Genomic DNA, 18,177 nt, shown 5'->3' with positions numbered 1-18,177 from the left:
GTCAGTTTCATTATTGAAAATCTTGTTAAATACAAGGTAAAGAATTCTTTTTTTAATTTAAATTAATTTTTCATTTTTTAAATTTAATTTTGCAATTAATTTATGTTAATTTTTTATCTTGCTTTATTTTTGCTTTTTTAGAAATAAATGTTTCATTTTTGCTTTTTTTTAAACAGTTTTGTGCTTTTTTTGTTTATTTATTATGCTTTAAAATCTGAACCCTAATAATGTATTTCTTAAGCAAACAAATGTTTTGTAATTTTTTAACATGATATTATTTCAGATTATCTTAAACCTACATTTAATTAATATTTTCAATAACTATTAGGTAGGTCGAAAGTAGTTGCTCGCTATCTTGAACTATTTAAGGTACCTATCAAATGTTTTATAGATAATATTATATAAACAATATACATTGTAACGTATTTAATTTGATTTAATAGCTTTACTTTACGATCATTAAACATTATTTAACGGTCCGGAATATTTTATTTACCTACCTAACGTCATGACATATTAATATATTATCACATATATTTTAAATAACAGTGAATTGAATTAAAAACAGGAAAGCACAATACTCGAATTGTGTGCCAACGACTATTAAGGGAAAATTATAATAATAACAAAAATCCATTTACCATGTCAACAATAATGGCTGAGTATGGTTTTATAAATTATAATCGTATATTAGGTATGTATATCGATTAAAAATAGAATAATTTTACATCAATCTGTTCGATAATCTACTTCTCATGTTAATCCGTACTTTTATTTAATTCTACCTATACATCATTTATTGTTAGCATGAAAAATATTAGACAAACTTTTAATTGTTTTTGATTTTTAATTTGTAATTTGTGACGACCGCAATTCCCATATTACTATGTATTAAGATTAAGTAATAAGTATACATATATGGCCTACCTGTTTATTGTATGTAATATGCACTTAATATTTTTAAACAAAAGAAAATATTAAATGGCAGAGCCGTATTTAGGGGGGAGCTACAGGGTACTGTTGCCCCGGGTGGCTGAGTAGGAGAGGGGGGGCTAATTTTTTTATAATTTAAATTTGTATTTTGTATAATGATTAATGAGGCGTATTTTTTTGTTGCCCCTTGGTGTCAAATTCCTAAATACGGCCCTGTTAAATGGATAGTAAAGCCGTTGAAGTTTTATAAATGTTTAACATAAGTATTAATATGGTCACATAACAAAATGTCAAAATGTGCTATATTTATTTAAGTCTTCCACTGGGAGTGAAGGTTGCACATGCTGTCTCCTCTTGGAGAAGGAGCTAGTATCATGTATAAAATGATATATACATAAATCAATAGATCACGTCATGATCTCGCTATTACCCACTTGTGATACGCATTGACAAAGATCTTAAGGTCGTTTCAATGAATAATTAATACAGAGAAAAAAATATTATTAAATTTACTTTTGTTTACTTGATTCAAATCCCGATTAAACGATTAAAGTAAGAATGGTTAACTCATTTCAATTTATATATTTACTCCCTATATGTATTACAGCTATATAATAATACAACAATTAAAAGAGTAACCAAATTACTGTTGATCACAACTCACAGTTATAATAATGATACCTTTTGAAAATTTAACAGTGAAACTTATTTTAATTAAATTAAGTACGTTGAACATAAAAACAAATTGCATGATAAAGATAATAGTAGGTAACTTTAAGATTCCTTTTTTGTTATATTTTTATAAGAGAGGTTATTAAACATACCAGTAAACGTTAAGTATAATCAATATGGTGAACCTAATTAACTATTAAAAACTATAACGTGAACCACTCAAACATGAATCTGACAAAAGCGTCAAAAACAAAACAGTTTGTATTTTGTCGTATCGTATTACGACGGAACAGCATGGTTATCAGTTTATAAATAATAGATAATCACAATTCACAATAGAACTCATCGCACTCGCTGCATTCACGTAGGACACAGCCCGGGGCGGTGTAATAGTATAATATTCAATTATTAGGTAAATTAATATTATGTAGTATAATGCAATTATTATATAACTATGTTCTTTATAAATATTAATCATTTTCATTGTGTGATAAAACATGCTTAATAATAGGTAGGTAATAGGTACCTATACATTTTAGGTAGATTATTAAATTTAATAACGTTATGGGGGGACACTTTAACCTACAATGTTTCGGGTATCAATATACTATACATCCAAAAAATGGCAACTAAAAATGTACAGGAGGGCGGGCTAACTCCCCATTCAACACTTATGAATTGCATAGAACAAATAAAAGTTATTAATTATTGCAATATTATTTTGTAACATGCTAGAAATATATTATATATAAAAATATAATAAAATATAATAAATAGGGCTCGGATTTTGTAGCAAATGCTTCTTTTGAGGGGAGTGTGATAGAAAGATAATTCTTGTATATAAATACGTTTTGAATCGTTCTGATTTTAATGAAGTAAACTTTTTTTGCTTTTTTGCTTTTTTCCGCAAAATCTGATTTTTATTGCTTTTCCCCCTATTTGGTAATTTTTTCTTGATTTTTACATATTTTTCTTGAAAACTTAGCTTATTTCTATGCATATTATACGTCTTGGATTACATTATTATTACCATAAATTATAAACTAGTGAAAAAACCAGTAATAAATATATGACTAATAAAATAACTGTCGTTATTGTGCCGAAATAGTTTTATCTACAATATTAGTAGTAGTCTTTTTCTATGTATAAAAATATATTAGCACCCAATAGAACGAGTTTTAATGAAAGTAACTTGTCTAAATATATGATTGTAAATTCCTTTTTTAATATTTAATTTTATGTGTAGTTGAAATTTGCTTTTTTAGAATTAAATTAATAAATGCGTTTTTAAGGATTTATTTTGCTACAAAATCTGAGTCCTAATAATAAATAATAAAATATACAATAATAAAAGGTAATCTTTTAAAATAATTAATATCGTCAACATCTGCAATTAAAAATCTATTCTACATTTGATTCCCAAAGAAATATTTTAATCATGTCAAAACAAAACTTGCAATTTTCCACTAACATCCACGAAATGTCTAAAGAATTAATGTTACTTTCAAAAAGTGTCAAAATAAGTAAATAATGGAAACAGAAATAACTATGCGAGAATTTTCCTGAAAAGTATTTTCTCGGTGTTCGTATTATTAAACAGAATAATTATTATTCTTGTTCACAGAAAATTATATTTTTGGACTTATTTATAGAAAGTTCAAAGTTTATGTTGTAGAATATACCTCGATCGTATTTCTGCTTATTCTATGCAGGCAAAAGAAAAAACAAATTCTTTATTTTGATTGAGGGAAACGTATACATAATAAGTATACTATACTACGTATTTTAATTGGAGTCGGCTTTACAAAAATGCATATTGTTTCTTAGTTATGTGTTATTTCGCATTGAAGAAGTTAACTGTACATAATATTGTATATATCTATATACCTGATGTAAAAACAGAATCAAAAAGTGTATTTTGCTCTTATATTATTACTGCCAGCTTGCTGATACATAATATTATACTGTTGACTTTATAATTAAATAACATGTTGTATATATATATAATGTCATACGCCGAACTCGTTATATTATAATATACAATATAATATGACACAACATTAACGTTTTAGATGAACATAATAATAAAACGATTGTATTATAACAAGATTTATTTTCAATTATAAACATTTCCAACACTTCACAAGTCATCTTATAAAAAATCCCTCACTAATAAACGTGAAGAGCATTTATACTTAAACATGGCGGTAAGTTTAGGTTCATTTTCGTGTATCCAACAGTCTCTGTGAGTTTTTAAAAGTCTAATGTCCCAAGGGCTTAAGCAAACATAAGAATTATTACATCGTATAATTTAAATTACTTTATTATAATTTTGTTCATTTTATAAGATAATATATAAAAACACTAAAAATATTATTATTTGTTGGGATGGCATAAATATTTATAACAATAATAATTTTCTTTTTATATTTAATTTTATACCAAGTAGATAAATACTAGGTAAACGTGTTTTCACGAGGTGGTATACCTACTAACCTACTATAGTCCAGAGACAATAAAAATCACTATAAATTATGCACAGGTTGGAAAAAAATGAAATTAATTTATTAAAATGTGTAAATTATATATAATATTATATATAATGTGATAATGATACGAGATTCATAATAATCTTAGGCTGGTTAAAGATTTTAAGGCCATACGTGCATTTTACTCAAAGGCCTTATGAATGATATATCTAATTCGTGATTAAGTACTCATTTTTAGAGATTAAATGTACAGGATTTTATTGAAATATATTAATATTATGAAAAGACATAATATTAAATAGTCATGTTTCTCACAAATCTGTAAAAATTACGCAAACAATCTAATTTATCTAATTCAATTTGAATATTGGTATTATGTTTTTCAATATAATTTACATAGGTGCTATGTATTACTTAGTACTTACTATAAGTACCTTATAACAATATACTTATAGTTATATCATTTGTTTTTAATAATGTGATTTGGTTTATTTATTGTAATTGGTATATTCGTATATTCTTTATACAACTGTCAATATAAAATAACTTTAACAAAAAAAATGTATCTAATAAATAGATGCTTAATAATGGGGGAAAAAAATTATTTTATGATATCAAAATGTCAGATTAATTAAATTTTAATTTCTCCAGCCTTCAGTAATTGCATATTGTAATCTCAACCCGCCATAACGGCGCCGTTAATTCTATGATAGTATATATATCTATATTATTAACATGCTGAATATTTGTGTAATTCGTAACCATACACACACATGCACGAATATATATAATATAAATATAAATTATACAGGTAGATACATCGCGGTACCTTTATTTACACGGTCAAAAAATATCGCGCGCTTTAGGTGAGCACCAGTCGCGGCACCGCAGCAGTAGCGTTGTCTCTGTCGTGTGTCGTTCGTATTTCACCGATTGTCCGGAACGCGACGACACCATATATCATCATCATCATCATATTATTATTATTATTATTATTGTTATTTTTTTTTGACAAAAAAATGTTTATGCAAACATTTATAACCGCGTGAGGCCCACACATTCCTCGGTGTATTTGGTTCACGCACACACACACACACACACACGTGTGTGTGTATATGTTACGGTGAAAGATGTAAACGTGGTGAAAGACGTCATTCCCCGGTAAATGACATCATTTACCTAAAAATTGGTAAATGTTGTAAATGCAGACATTCCCCGGTTATTGTCGTCAATCACCAGTTTAGTTAGAGAATGATGTTCAATACTTTTATGTCGGTATGAACGATCAGCGATAAGCGTGTAGGTGCCAAATAAGCTTCGTTAGTTAAAAATATCATGACGGAAGTAGATAGATAAACGAAAATCCCAACTAGCAATAACGTCGATAACCCGAGTAATAATATGAGATAATCTATTAGTTTATTAGTTAGTATCTACGGGAATATTATAGCGAATTGTATACGAATGAGTGTGTGTTTTATAATATTATTTGTAAAAATTTGTGTCACCAGTGAACAAAGTGTAATAAAAATTAGATTAAATTATAGTGTTATAGTTTTATTTAATATTAATATTAAAGTATGGAGAACAAATTTAAAGCAGCAATTGACAAAATTGTCAGCAGTAAAAAGAGAGATGACAATATATTTTATTTTAGTTCTGAAGAATATAACAACAAGATCCAAAAAATAAAAGAATTAAAAATTGGAACACTAAAAAAAACGGTAACGAATAATAGACTTATACGTAAATATGATGTTGTGTCAATTGGGGGAAAAGAAAAATTGATTAAGCCTATAGTTGATAATGAATCTGACGTTTTATATTACGTCACAGTAGACGAGTTGTTTGAAGTCATTCACACCGCACATTTGGCAGTAGGTCATGGTGGTAGAAATAGGATGATGGCTGTGTTAAAAACAAAATATTGTAATGTGACAACGGAGGCAGTTATGGCATATTTAAGTTTATGCAGTAATTGTCAAGTAAAACAATCAAATCCGAAAAGAGGGCTTGTGACAAAACCAATTTTACATTCCGCATTTAATTCAAGGGCGCAAATTGATTTGATTGACATGCAATCTCAAAATTATAATAATTATCGCTATATAATGAATTATCAAGATCATTTAACAAAATTTGTTATTTTAAAACCTCTGAAGACAAAAAGGGCAGAAGAAATCGCTTTAAATCTGATAGATATTTATACAATATTTGGTGCACCCGCTATACTCCACTCGGATAATGGTCGTGAGTTTGTAAATTCTATTATAACAAATTTAAATGAAATGTGGGGAGACATCAAAATTGTGCATGGCAAGCCTCGTCATAGCCAGACCCAAGGATCAATTGAACGCGCGAATAGGGACGTTGAAGAAATTTTGGCTTCTTGGATGACTGATAATAAATCAAAAGACTGGCCAATGGCATTAAAATTTGTGCAATTCCAAAAAAATCGGGCTTTGAACTCAGGTAAGCTATTAACTAAAAACAATTTTAGATTCTGAACGATGTGATGAATGTATTGATTTTACAATGATATGTTTTTTTTTTTTTTTTTGTGTCTGAAATACCGTAACGATAACGATTTATCCTCAAACGATTTTAAATATTTGTTATTATTCAAAAAGTATAAATCGTAGATACTTGAAAATTTAACCAGTTATTTAGATTGGTATTTTCTTTACGTGATTTAATTTTCAAAATATTTTGAATTTTTTTGAGCTATTTATTTATAGACAACTGAAATTTCGTCAAAACCATGAATATTTGCAAATTATTTTGTAGGTATAATTCATACAAATTTTTGTATAAGTAGCTAAGAGTTGAAAATTTAATACGAGATTTTCCATAAGTTAAGCTTATAATAATTAAAAAAAAACTTAAATTTTGATGTATTCAGGCCATTAAAACATAAATCACCTTTTTCACCAACCACTGAAAATTATATCCTAGGCTGACAAATCATCTTTGTTCAGAATCGTTTTTCGTATACAATGATAATTATCATTGGATTCAAATTTAACCCTCCTATAATATATAATAGTGATCCACACGGCACCTAATGTACAGCAGAGCGGTACCCACTTACCCACTTTTTTTTTAATAATTTTAATTTTAATTAATTAATTTTTTTTTAATTTAAACATTTTTATAATAGGTATTGGAAGATCGCCTTACGAAGCGATGTTTGGTTGTACAGCGAGAACAGGGTTAGCTTCAGCAGGGATACCTTACGATGAAATAGAAAAACTTAAATCAGAAGAGGATATTGAAAAACTATTTAATAACAGCAACCATTCAGATCATATTAATGCAGTAGAAGATGATTTAGTCAATTTTGGAGATCTTGACAATGAAGTAAACTTGGAGACTGAAAATGAATTAAGAAATACTAAAGACATAGGTAATTTATAGTAAATTTATTATATGTAATTTGGTAAAAATGCTTGCATATTTCTGCAAATTTAATGGTTGCTGCATATTTTTACAAAATTTGATATGCATTGAATTTCGACATAAAAATTATGTATCTTATAAAAAAACATTTAATTTCCAAATCTTATCCTACTGCGGTCTACGTCAAATACAGTCGGGGGGGAAAATGTCCAGGAGGAAATTGTCCGCCATTCATGTAATTTATAAAATAGCAATCTTCATCTATTTACAGGTAAAAGGATTGAAAAAATTAAAGACCAACGACAAAAATCGGTTGTCTGTCTCGAAAAACAAGCGTCCAAAATGTTGAGATTGACAAACGAAAAATTTTCTAAGCTTGATGTCGGTACAACTGTTCGTGTTCCAATACCAGATGTCGATAGAGCACGAGGTTCTCCGCGTAATTTACTTGCTATTATTATTTCATGCGAAGATGACATGTATAAATTATGTAAGGCAATTTTAATTTTATAATGTTTATTTAATTTAAAATGAAATAAATACCGGAATGTTTGAATCAGGTACAGAATATGGGGTGCTGAAACACAAATATACACGAGCACAAATTTCTCCGTGTAAAGAAAAATTTCTAGAGCTAGATGAAGCCATGAAAAAAATTAAAGACAGGGAAATAACATTAAGAGAAGCCGCAGGACATGGAATAGCTGGTCATCAAGGATTTAATCGATGCAACTGTAAAACTGGTTGTGGAACTAAAAAATGTGCTTGCAATGCAGCAGAAATGTTGTGCAGTTCAAAATGTCATGGTAACCAAAATTGTATAAATAAATAATTTACAATATGTACGTATTTTATTATTTTTAATTAACTAATTATCCCATTCAAATAAATACCTAAAATAAAAAATGAATTACCCGCCAACAATAAATAATTATTATAAATAGTACCAATGGTAAAAAAATCAGTGTATTATTTGAGACTTATCATCATTTACCACCAGTTTTGGTAAATGACATCAATGGCCGGTGAAAGATGTACATTTGAATTTAAAATCTGGTTTTTTACACCATTTACCTACATAATCAAATCATTTTGGTAAAAGACGTCATTCACCGGAGAATGTCGACATTCACCAATATTCATCTTTCACCGTAACATATACATTTATTATACACGTATAGTAATAATGATAATAATAATCCAATAATGCGCCTAGACAGACACGGCGACCTATCACGGGTGGCGGTGCCTATATGTGGATAGGGGGAACAAGAGGGGTCGTCTATTTCGTTATTATACTATACTGCGATACTGTAATAATACAGCAGTCGTATAACACAATATTATTATGACGAAATCGCGAGCGCGGGTTTAGCCGTCGACGAGGGTTTTCGCAGTGGCTGGTCTACGCGGCGGTTATTACACACTCATCGCCTCGCCCGTGATCGGTTGGGTGCCATTAATGTCGTCGTCGTGTTAGTCCGCTGCAGTCCGTGCACGTTATAATTATTATAATATTTTACCTCTTTTTCGCGGGACGCGAGCTCGCACCAAAGTCCGACACTACCCACCCCTCTTCGTCATCACACGTCTCCGTCGGGGTAGCCCTTTAAAACGACTGCACCTGTAAACCTACCGCGTTACTTCCGATATTATCATAACACACGGGTACATAATATTATTTATACACACACCGCCGTAGACCCGTACTCAGATATATATACCTACTTACGCGTTAGACCGCACGTTGGTCTACTTTATAATATATTATTATTATATGCTCCCGTGGTGAAAACTTACATTCGCCGCCACTGCTGCCGCCGTCACCTGACCGTATAACTGCAGTTACGTGTCTTATCGTCATACCTCGTGAATTCCGACCCGTGCTTCGAGTCAAATTTCAAAACTTTTCATCGGCATGACGTCGATGGGAACGCACAACAACGGCACTTTTTAGTCAGTGACAACCTTCTACATACTATACACCTACCGCAGACATCGTTTTCTTTTACATATATAAATATAAAATATATGTCAGAGATCGCCAGGTAATAACACAGTCTTTGATGAAATAATTGAATTTATTCGTTTTAAATTAATGATCGAACCTTAAATCGTGTCATTGTAATTAATACCGCCATCAACGTGTAGGTATAAAACATTTTTAATAAAAACTGTATGCAGAACGAAAATAATTACCTACCAACACTCCACGTAGAAAAAACATTCTGCATCATTTCCATACGTATTAACATTTAACATTAATGTATTATTGCCTATTGGTTATAATTTATACAGATTATTCAAATTACTGAAAATTTTATAAACGAAAATGTAGTGAGTGTAGCCCGATTGCGTTTGCTCTAATTTAGGATGAGTATATATAATCATATCGTATCGCCATGAAGCCTAATATTTTTTTCGATATACCTAGGTGTTTTTTTTTAAGCAATTATTTTTAAATTAAATTAATTAAAAGATGTTGATAAACCTAAAAAAATGTATGTAGGCACTTCAGTTTTTATAGGCTAATATGGAACCTATATTTTTATTGTATCTATAAATACCTATCATACACCCTTTTCTCTTGAATTACAACGGTTTATTTGATATGTCATGCGATCTATATTTGTTAATATTGGATTTTGGGTTTAGCTCACCTCCATTAGTTCGTTAATCACTTTATCATTTACCTACCTAGGTTATGAATTGGAATGTATCTGTTATTGCCAATATTGAGTCTTTTTATACATAATATGGCTATGGTTTATTTAATAAGTATATAATATAATTCATATTTTTTTAGTTGTATAATATAGCATTTATTATTAGTAGTCTACGTATAGTTAAGAAAAATCCAAAACTATAACTATTTAAAATTTCTTTATGAGTAAAATATTGTTATGTCAATATTTTATAAATTTCAATAATAATAAAATATTTTAGCTCAAATAGAAATAACGAAAAATCGTATGCAGTATACACAAATACATAAAAACGATGATGTTATAATTTCTATGCTATTGTTTCAATTAATCAGTTCTATTGGATAAATCACATTACATCTTGTAATATTTGAACGATAATACTGATAATAGTATAACTCATGATTTATTTATTTTTATCTCTTACAGTAAAACCAAGTAAAACTTATGTATCTATTATTAAGAGTAAAATATTACGTCATAAAAATTTGACAGATAATAAAAAAATGAGTACATAAATAGAAATCATTTAATCGTAGGTGCAGGTAGTAGGCACAATGAGTAGTAGTAACATTTTTTTTTAATCAGAAGTTTATTATTTATTACTTTTAGTCTATAAACAAAGAAATAATAACACCATTTAATGATGTTTGAAGATATTTAGATGTTTTTATAGGTGAGAGGTAAAACTATATCCTTATTTGGTATGTTGATAGACGAAGTACCACTAAGTCTAAGTATTGTGCAGTTGTTCACAGTACCTACTCAAGTTTCACAAAATTGACAAGAAACTTTTAAAAAACAACAATTTCTTTCCAAAATAATCCTTCAAAAAATCCTCATCTACGTATAAATAAAGAAATTAGCTCAATTTTCATTATATATCATTTTTGAGATAATGTTACCAATGTTGCCTATTTCATAGTTATAACTTATAATACACAGACGTATTGTTTGATATATATTTTTTTCTATTAGACATTTTACTAATATAATCAATAACCATAGATAAAATACTTTTGACTTGTTTATATTATATTATGAATTATGATATAATATAATATTCATTATTCACTGATATCGATTTAATATACATAAGTCATATATAATGATAATGATCTATTATGTATATACATGTATATATTATACCTATAGGTTAAAAATGCAGTATAATTCACTAAATAGAATGATTTGAAATGTTATAATTTAATTGTTTTGATTTAACAGTAGGCGCTTAAGAAAAAAAATGTAAAACTTTAAATATTAAACCTCTTAGAATCGTTTTTGTATGTAATTATCATTGAATTAAAATTACAGAATGCGTCTATTGACTTTTACTGCAGGCGCGGATCCGACCTACATTAACGAGAGAGACGGATTATAAATATCTAAATATATATTCAGATATTTATAATACGAGTATATATATATATTAAAAATATGCAATAATTGCTTATCGATTATAATAAATCCTTTTTTTCTTTAATTTAATTGAATGTCTTTATTGAATTATTTACAATTTAAAATTACCCTTTAATTATCAAATACCTTTTTAAAATTTCACTGTAAAATATCGTATACGAATTCAAAATGTCAAAACATGTAGTAATTGTCAATCATATAAAAAAAATTATATATCGCGTCACTTATTTTAACTGCGAATTGTATGCGCGTAATGTGTGTGTATCAACGGTTGTCGAGTGTCAAACTGTTGACAGAATTATCTTAAATCTTTATTCTATCAGTCGTCAGTCATCACAACAATTTTGCTGTTATGTGGGTAGCATAGCAATGAACAGATAACCAATCAATATAGATCAGTCGGTCATCATTTTGTCATCAACAATTTATAAATGTGTGTTATTAAAATAAAATACGACGATTTGTGACTGAATAATATAAAAATACATTTACATAGGATAACACAAAATATTAAATTTAAATAATACATTTTGAGATACAGACAACGGAGGAGGGCGGTAGCCCCACCGCCCCCTACTGGATCCGCGTCTGAAAACTAATGAAACACTCAAAGCATATACTATATAGCTGAAGTCCTAAACATAATAAATAAAATGATTATATGTTTTTTATGATATGATGTGATATGACTTATTTTTATGTTTGTATTCGAATTTAATAAAATGTAATTGAGATCGTCTCGTGCTAAATATAAATGAATAGATAAATGAGTTACTTATTTAAAAATGTTTAAAATCAAAACACTGTTGTGGAATTCCGCAACATATTTATTAATCTATATTACCGATAATCCGTTAAAATTAGACTTTCCTAGAGTAATCAATAATTATTATCTAATGATTTAAAAAGATATTTTTAATTTTTAATTGAATTTATCAAATTTATTAAATAAAGATTATTGGAGTGTATATGTGAATGGAAATATGTAAAATTGCACTAAATTGAATCGTTTTCATGTCCACGACATGGCTACGACAATTTTATCACAGATAGAATAGCTAGTTTGTCTGTTTTTTGAAATTAATTTATTTCGCCTTTGCTGTTAGTAATTACTTATCTGTATGTAATCTAACGCAAACTTAACTGCATATTTAGGTTAAATATAGGCACAATGGTACATACATGGATTTAGTAAAGGAATATAATTAATCAATTATATTTAGTATTTACAACTTAATCATTTTAAAAGTTATAATACTTAAATTGTATGATTGAGTGAACTTATTTTAACACCCGTTTTAGTTCGAATTTCAATGTTTCCGTGTTATTTATTTATATTTGATTTTAAGATTATTATACACACTAGGTTGAGTAATATAAAACACTTGAGAACAGTAAACTTTATGGCTTCATCTTGTACGTATACTAAATCAAGAATAGAACTAATTGATCCATTTATACCTACGTAAGGTTAATTTGTCATGACCCTAAACAATGATATAAAGGACAATTGTGTAGTACTGTAGTGATAAAAAATACTTTTTCTAACTCAGAAGTTCACTCGCAAGGTGTCTGCAAACATTTATGAATGTGTAGGGCAAACAAAAAAAAAAAAAAATTGGAATATTTATACCAGATTTTGATACAGGTAGGTAATTGGTTTTGTTTTTTGTTGTAATTCATAAAGGAATAACCGTAGTCTGAATTTTTAATCAAAATATTTTGGCTTATTTTAAGCTATTCATAGACATTTGAAAATTGTTAGCTATTTATGTTGGTATAGTAATTTCAATCCTGAGCAAACTTGAAATCAAGTAACTAATACAATTAAGGTTTTTAAAATATTAACAATGAACACACGATTTATTTTATTTTTTATTTTTATTGATCATAAATGAAAATTGATCTTGGTAACTAGGCCATTAACACTGCATATTATTATGTGTAAATTACATATTTTAAAAATCGAAATCATCTAAAATATTAACATTGATTATTGTTTTAAAATATTACAATATCAAAAATGAAATAATATAAAAATGTATAATTTTGAGTTCAAATGTGGACTAGAAATTAACTTAATTTAAAAATATTTAAACAAAGAATGTAGGTATACTAACGCAATTTTATTTATATTTTTATAAATTATAATTAAAAAATTATATTTTTCATAAGGATTTGATTCTTAAATTGTTATATTTTATATACACAATGACTTTTTCAAAACATTTAAATTTATTTGATGTTATAATGCCTACTTATACCACTAACCAATTCTCACCGTTCTACAGTAAGTAACTATTGACTTAAAGTTAATCAATGATAATAAAAATATATACCATACAGCAACTAAATACTAATAATATAATTGCTGAAATGATTTGGTCATAAATTCATTAAACCTAGAGTTTTACTAATATAGTAAAATAAATTAATATGATAGCAATATAAATATATTATGTATCAAAACTTAATATATTTAGTATTATAAGTTGACCGATCATCTTCGATTTTTAGTAAAATCGTTGTACGTATTCAATAATTTATCCTTGAACACAAATGTAATTCACTCATTACCGTGGTTCACTCAATACTCAATGTACAGCAGGGTGGTTACCTATACTTACCTTCTTCATTTTTATTTTAAATATTCCTACCCTCTCCCCTTTTCATTTTTGGAGGCCTTCATTTATATTCCTTGGAATTCTTAATGAAATTCGAAAATAATTATAAATGTATTTCGATATGGATTTAATGTAGTGTGTGTGTGTGTTAAATAGCGAGGAGTTTATTTTGGTATTTATATTAGGTAAATGTATTTGGGCATGGCGGATTTATTGTCTTTTCTCTTTTTATTATTTTTGGTGTTTAGATATGGTTTTGATTTTTTAATGTTTCTACAATTGTATTGTTTAACGATGTGGGCTTGCTTATTGATCTGGTTAGCCTTTTAGTATTCAGCAAGTTTTGCAATCTCTGTTATTTTCAAAACCCCGTCGCCCCCAATACATGATAGGATAAGTACAGGCCCGCCGAGTTTCAAAACATCAACTAGCCTAAAAGCCATAAAATGGGTTAGAACAATAATTCAATTTAATACAATAATACTTTATCTACCAAAGTATAGTAAAGCTATGTATATTATATATTATAATTTTGAATGCACGTACATTCGAATCCTTGTGTTTTGGTTGTCGTCGACGATTTTTATTGAGTATAAAAAGCAGCGATATATATTTTTAAACCATGTAGTTAAGTAAAAAGTTTAGTATTTTTGATTTAAAACTTCACTTATAATTTGACAAAATTGAACATTCAAAATTCCGATCATAATATCACAATTTTAGTTACTAAGTTATAATTAAAATAGTATTAATTGTCCGCAAAAAAATAAAAAGACAGTCCTATTTGTAAGGCGTAAGTGCAGATTGATTGGTAAATAAAAGAAACAATAAAATTGCTTGTCTCATTTAAATGCCACTCTTCCTGGATCAGCTCTTGAATATGTATATGTGTATATGTATGTATGTATAAACACATATCAGTTAGTTATTACATGTATGAAATAATATTAGATATTAATAAACAGTTTATTGGTTATTACTTATTAGTATTTAGTAAAATTATAATGCTGTTTAAAGCTATAGAATTATTAGAATTAACTGTTCTATAAAACAAGATGGAGTTGATATACAAGATATATATATATATATATATATATATACTACCTAGTTATTAAACTAAACCTATTGTTTGTATGAACACTATAGACGCTTAAGTCTGTACACACGAAATAGATAACATATTCTAATATAGGTGGTTTGGTGGAATCCCAATAAAATATTATCTTTTCCCGAGAATAAAACAATTACTTGTAATTGGTAAACTTTAAAAACTGAAAAGTGTTTGTGTGTACCTACTTTGTACTCGACAAAATGCGTTTCAACGTTTCGCCGTGTTGAGCTCTATAAAATTTCAAAACCATATAGCATCACTTTTCAAACTGTTAACGTAGATGAGGCATGTCTAATGCACGGCCTAGGAATGTTTTTTTTGTGGCTCGTGAGGACAATATATACGCTTTCGCCATATTTACAGTATATAGAATTTAAAATGGCCAATCAAAAAAAGTATTTCCAATAAAGTGAATTAAATGCAGTACGGCCAGGTACTGAGTAATCGGTGGTGGCGCCAGGAATTTTTTTTTGGTGGAGCATTAATGTCTATTAATGTATTGATAAAAATGTTTTGGGTATAATAAGCTATATTTCCAAAAAAGCATATTTAATTTGAATATAACAGTCAAACAATCAAAATATAGGTAACTTATATTAACCTATTATTAGCATACTATTATTTTTTAATATGAATTGTATTAAATTTATCCATAACCATATCTAAATTTATATTCTTAGAAGCATTTTTTCCAATACCTAATATTGCAATTGATTTTAATTTTTCATTGGAAACACGTTCCCTGTTACTGCGCCAAAACGCCCAAAACTATAATACGTTGGTCGAGTCACGTAGTAGGTATCGACTTCGGACGCAACTGCTTTATTTTTCACATATTACTTATGCATCATCGTGAATAAATAATTTTTAAATGTTTAAAATAAAATTATATAATAACAATGAACATAGTTTAATTATTTTAATTTGTGTAAGTACTTGTTACGAAAAAAGTGTTACACTTTGTATTCGATTCATTTTTACGCTGTATTGAATCATGTGATTGATATTTTATTATAAATACAATTAAACATTAAACTGTCGTTGTCGTCGTCGTTAATGACTTTTTACATTCTTAAGGAAAAAATATTATAATATTGCTAATAATATAACAAATTAATAAAATTCTCAACTTAAAATTAATTTTTAGATTAGATTATAATGTTAAACATAAAATTATAGAGGAGCAATGGAGGGACAAAATCAAATGTTGGGGCGGGGAACTTGCCCACCCTTACCATAGAGTAGCGCCACCGCCGTTTTTAATGCTGTAATTAGAGGGTTTAATTAAAAAATAGAAAAAATAATTAAATAGAATATTTTGTTTATATCACAACTGTGTCAGAGATGTATGTAAGTATATATATATATATATATATATATAAATACTTTGGTAGATATACATAATATTATAATTGTTTCTACTTTCCTAACAAAATGTGTATGCACTATTTTTTTCGATATGTTTTTTTGCATACGGCCTGCATATAGACAGTATTTTATATTTTTAGATCAGTTGATATTTTATGACATGCCAATGTAGATAGTTTTGAAGTCTGTTACCTTACTTTATTATAATACCCTGTAATGCACTTAGTCAATGTTCAGCTTTACGAGTATGATAATATGTAGGATTCTATGAATTATTACACAAAAGTAAATATTATGGAACATGTAACAACTACACTAATAATTCTGGTGTCGGATTACATCAAAGTATATATAATATTAGGTATGCATATTGAATTAACTATCTAACTTTTTAGATATTATAAATAAAATATATATACCACACAGACCTAAAGTTAATTTCTGATTTAATTTTTTAGGTCTAGAGTGAGAAATGGTGATGAGATAAATTATAAAGAAAAAAGAGTTAATATAACTTATAACTTTTAATATTTTGATATTGCACCTAATAAATTCTTAGGTAAATAATGAAAAAACTTTAAGAGCGTATAAGATAATTAATTTTTAATCAAAATGCAAAAGAATTATAATACGTTATATATATGTTGATAAATAGAAAGTCATACATTTTACATATTTTATTTTAGAAACTCTATTAATTAAAAATTAATATTTATATTAGAATACCAAATTATAAATATATTTGCATATCAAAGATCAAACTGTAACTAAACAATGTTTATTAACTTGTAAGTTGTAATATAATTTAATAATTTATAGAAACGCTTAATTTATAAATAGGTAGGTAAATTGTAAATTAAAAAAAAAACTCAATGTTTTAATTAGTTAAGAAGTATAATAATTGCTTAAGATAAAATAAAGAATAACTATCCGAGGAAAACAAATCTATGCAATCAACAAGATTGGAGGTACATGTAAAAATAATTTGTCTATGAATAATAAGCCATGCACATATGAATATGTGCATATCCTGTTTAAATATTTTTACAAAACACCATATAAATCCAAATTGTATGCTACCTAACTCGGAAAATGTATCACTTGAAAACATCCATGACTTTTTATATGCAATTTCACCCAGGCGCGGATCCAGAACAGATTAACGGGGGGGAGGGGGAGGCATCAAATATTATTAATAGAGATTATCATGGTTTATTAGGTTAATATTTTTGTCTAATGCATCAACAAATTCCGAATACAAATTACTTACCATTTTCAAATACGCTCGTTTTCTCGCCATGCGTTGAACACTGTCCGCATCCCGTAGAAAAATTATAATGATATTTTATATTCGATATTGTAGCAATAAAAGTAATGGTCAATGTAGTATCTGTGATTATGACAATAACGTGAACTGTCTACGTCGTCGCACGTCGCGTCGTTAGCCTACGTGA

General features: G+C 27.7%; 2 protein-coding genes across 3 annotated transcripts in view; both read left to right on the top strand.

Annotated features, from left to right (window-relative positions):
• The first annotated feature begins 5,657 nt into the window (after nucleotides 1-5,657).
• Nucleotides 5,658-8,325, top strand: LOC149062921 (KRAB domain-containing protein 2-like). The gene is made up of 4 exons (XM_089216697.1): nucleotides 5,658-6,566; nucleotides 7,255-7,500; nucleotides 7,765-7,983; nucleotides 8,054-8,325. The coding sequence occupies exons 1-4, from the start codon at nucleotides 5,675-5,677 to the stop codon at nucleotides 8,323-8,325; spliced, it is 1,629 nt and encodes a 542-aa protein (XP_089072823.1). The 5' UTR covers nucleotides 5,658-5,674.
• A 644-nt stretch (nucleotides 8,326-8,969) lies between these two features.
• Nucleotides 8,970-18,177, top strand: part of LOC107168553 (putative fatty acyl-CoA reductase CG5065) — a 46,708-nt gene continuing 37,500 nt past the window's right edge. Inside the window, exon 1 of one of the 2 annotated variants that reach the window (XM_089218817.1) lies at nucleotides 8,970-9,541. In XM_089218817.1, the coding sequence (XP_089074943.1) occupies nucleotides 9,525-9,541 (17 nt within the window). In that variant the 5' untranslated portion in view covers nucleotides 8,970-9,524. The remainder of the gene's footprint in view (nucleotides 9,542-18,177) is intronic. The other variant, XM_015518008.2, reaches the window with a different exon arrangement.

Source organism: Diuraphis noxia, unplaced genomic scaffold (genome assembly GCF_037042655.1).
Source record: "Diuraphis noxia isolate RWA-SAM2 unplaced genomic scaffold, SU_Dnox_SAM2 contig0001, whole genome shotgun sequence".
In the NCBI taxonomy this organism is placed as follows: domain Eukaryota; kingdom Metazoa; phylum Arthropoda; class Insecta; order Hemiptera; family Aphididae; genus Diuraphis; species Diuraphis noxia.
This window is presented reverse-complemented; position numbering and strand designations above follow the sequence as displayed.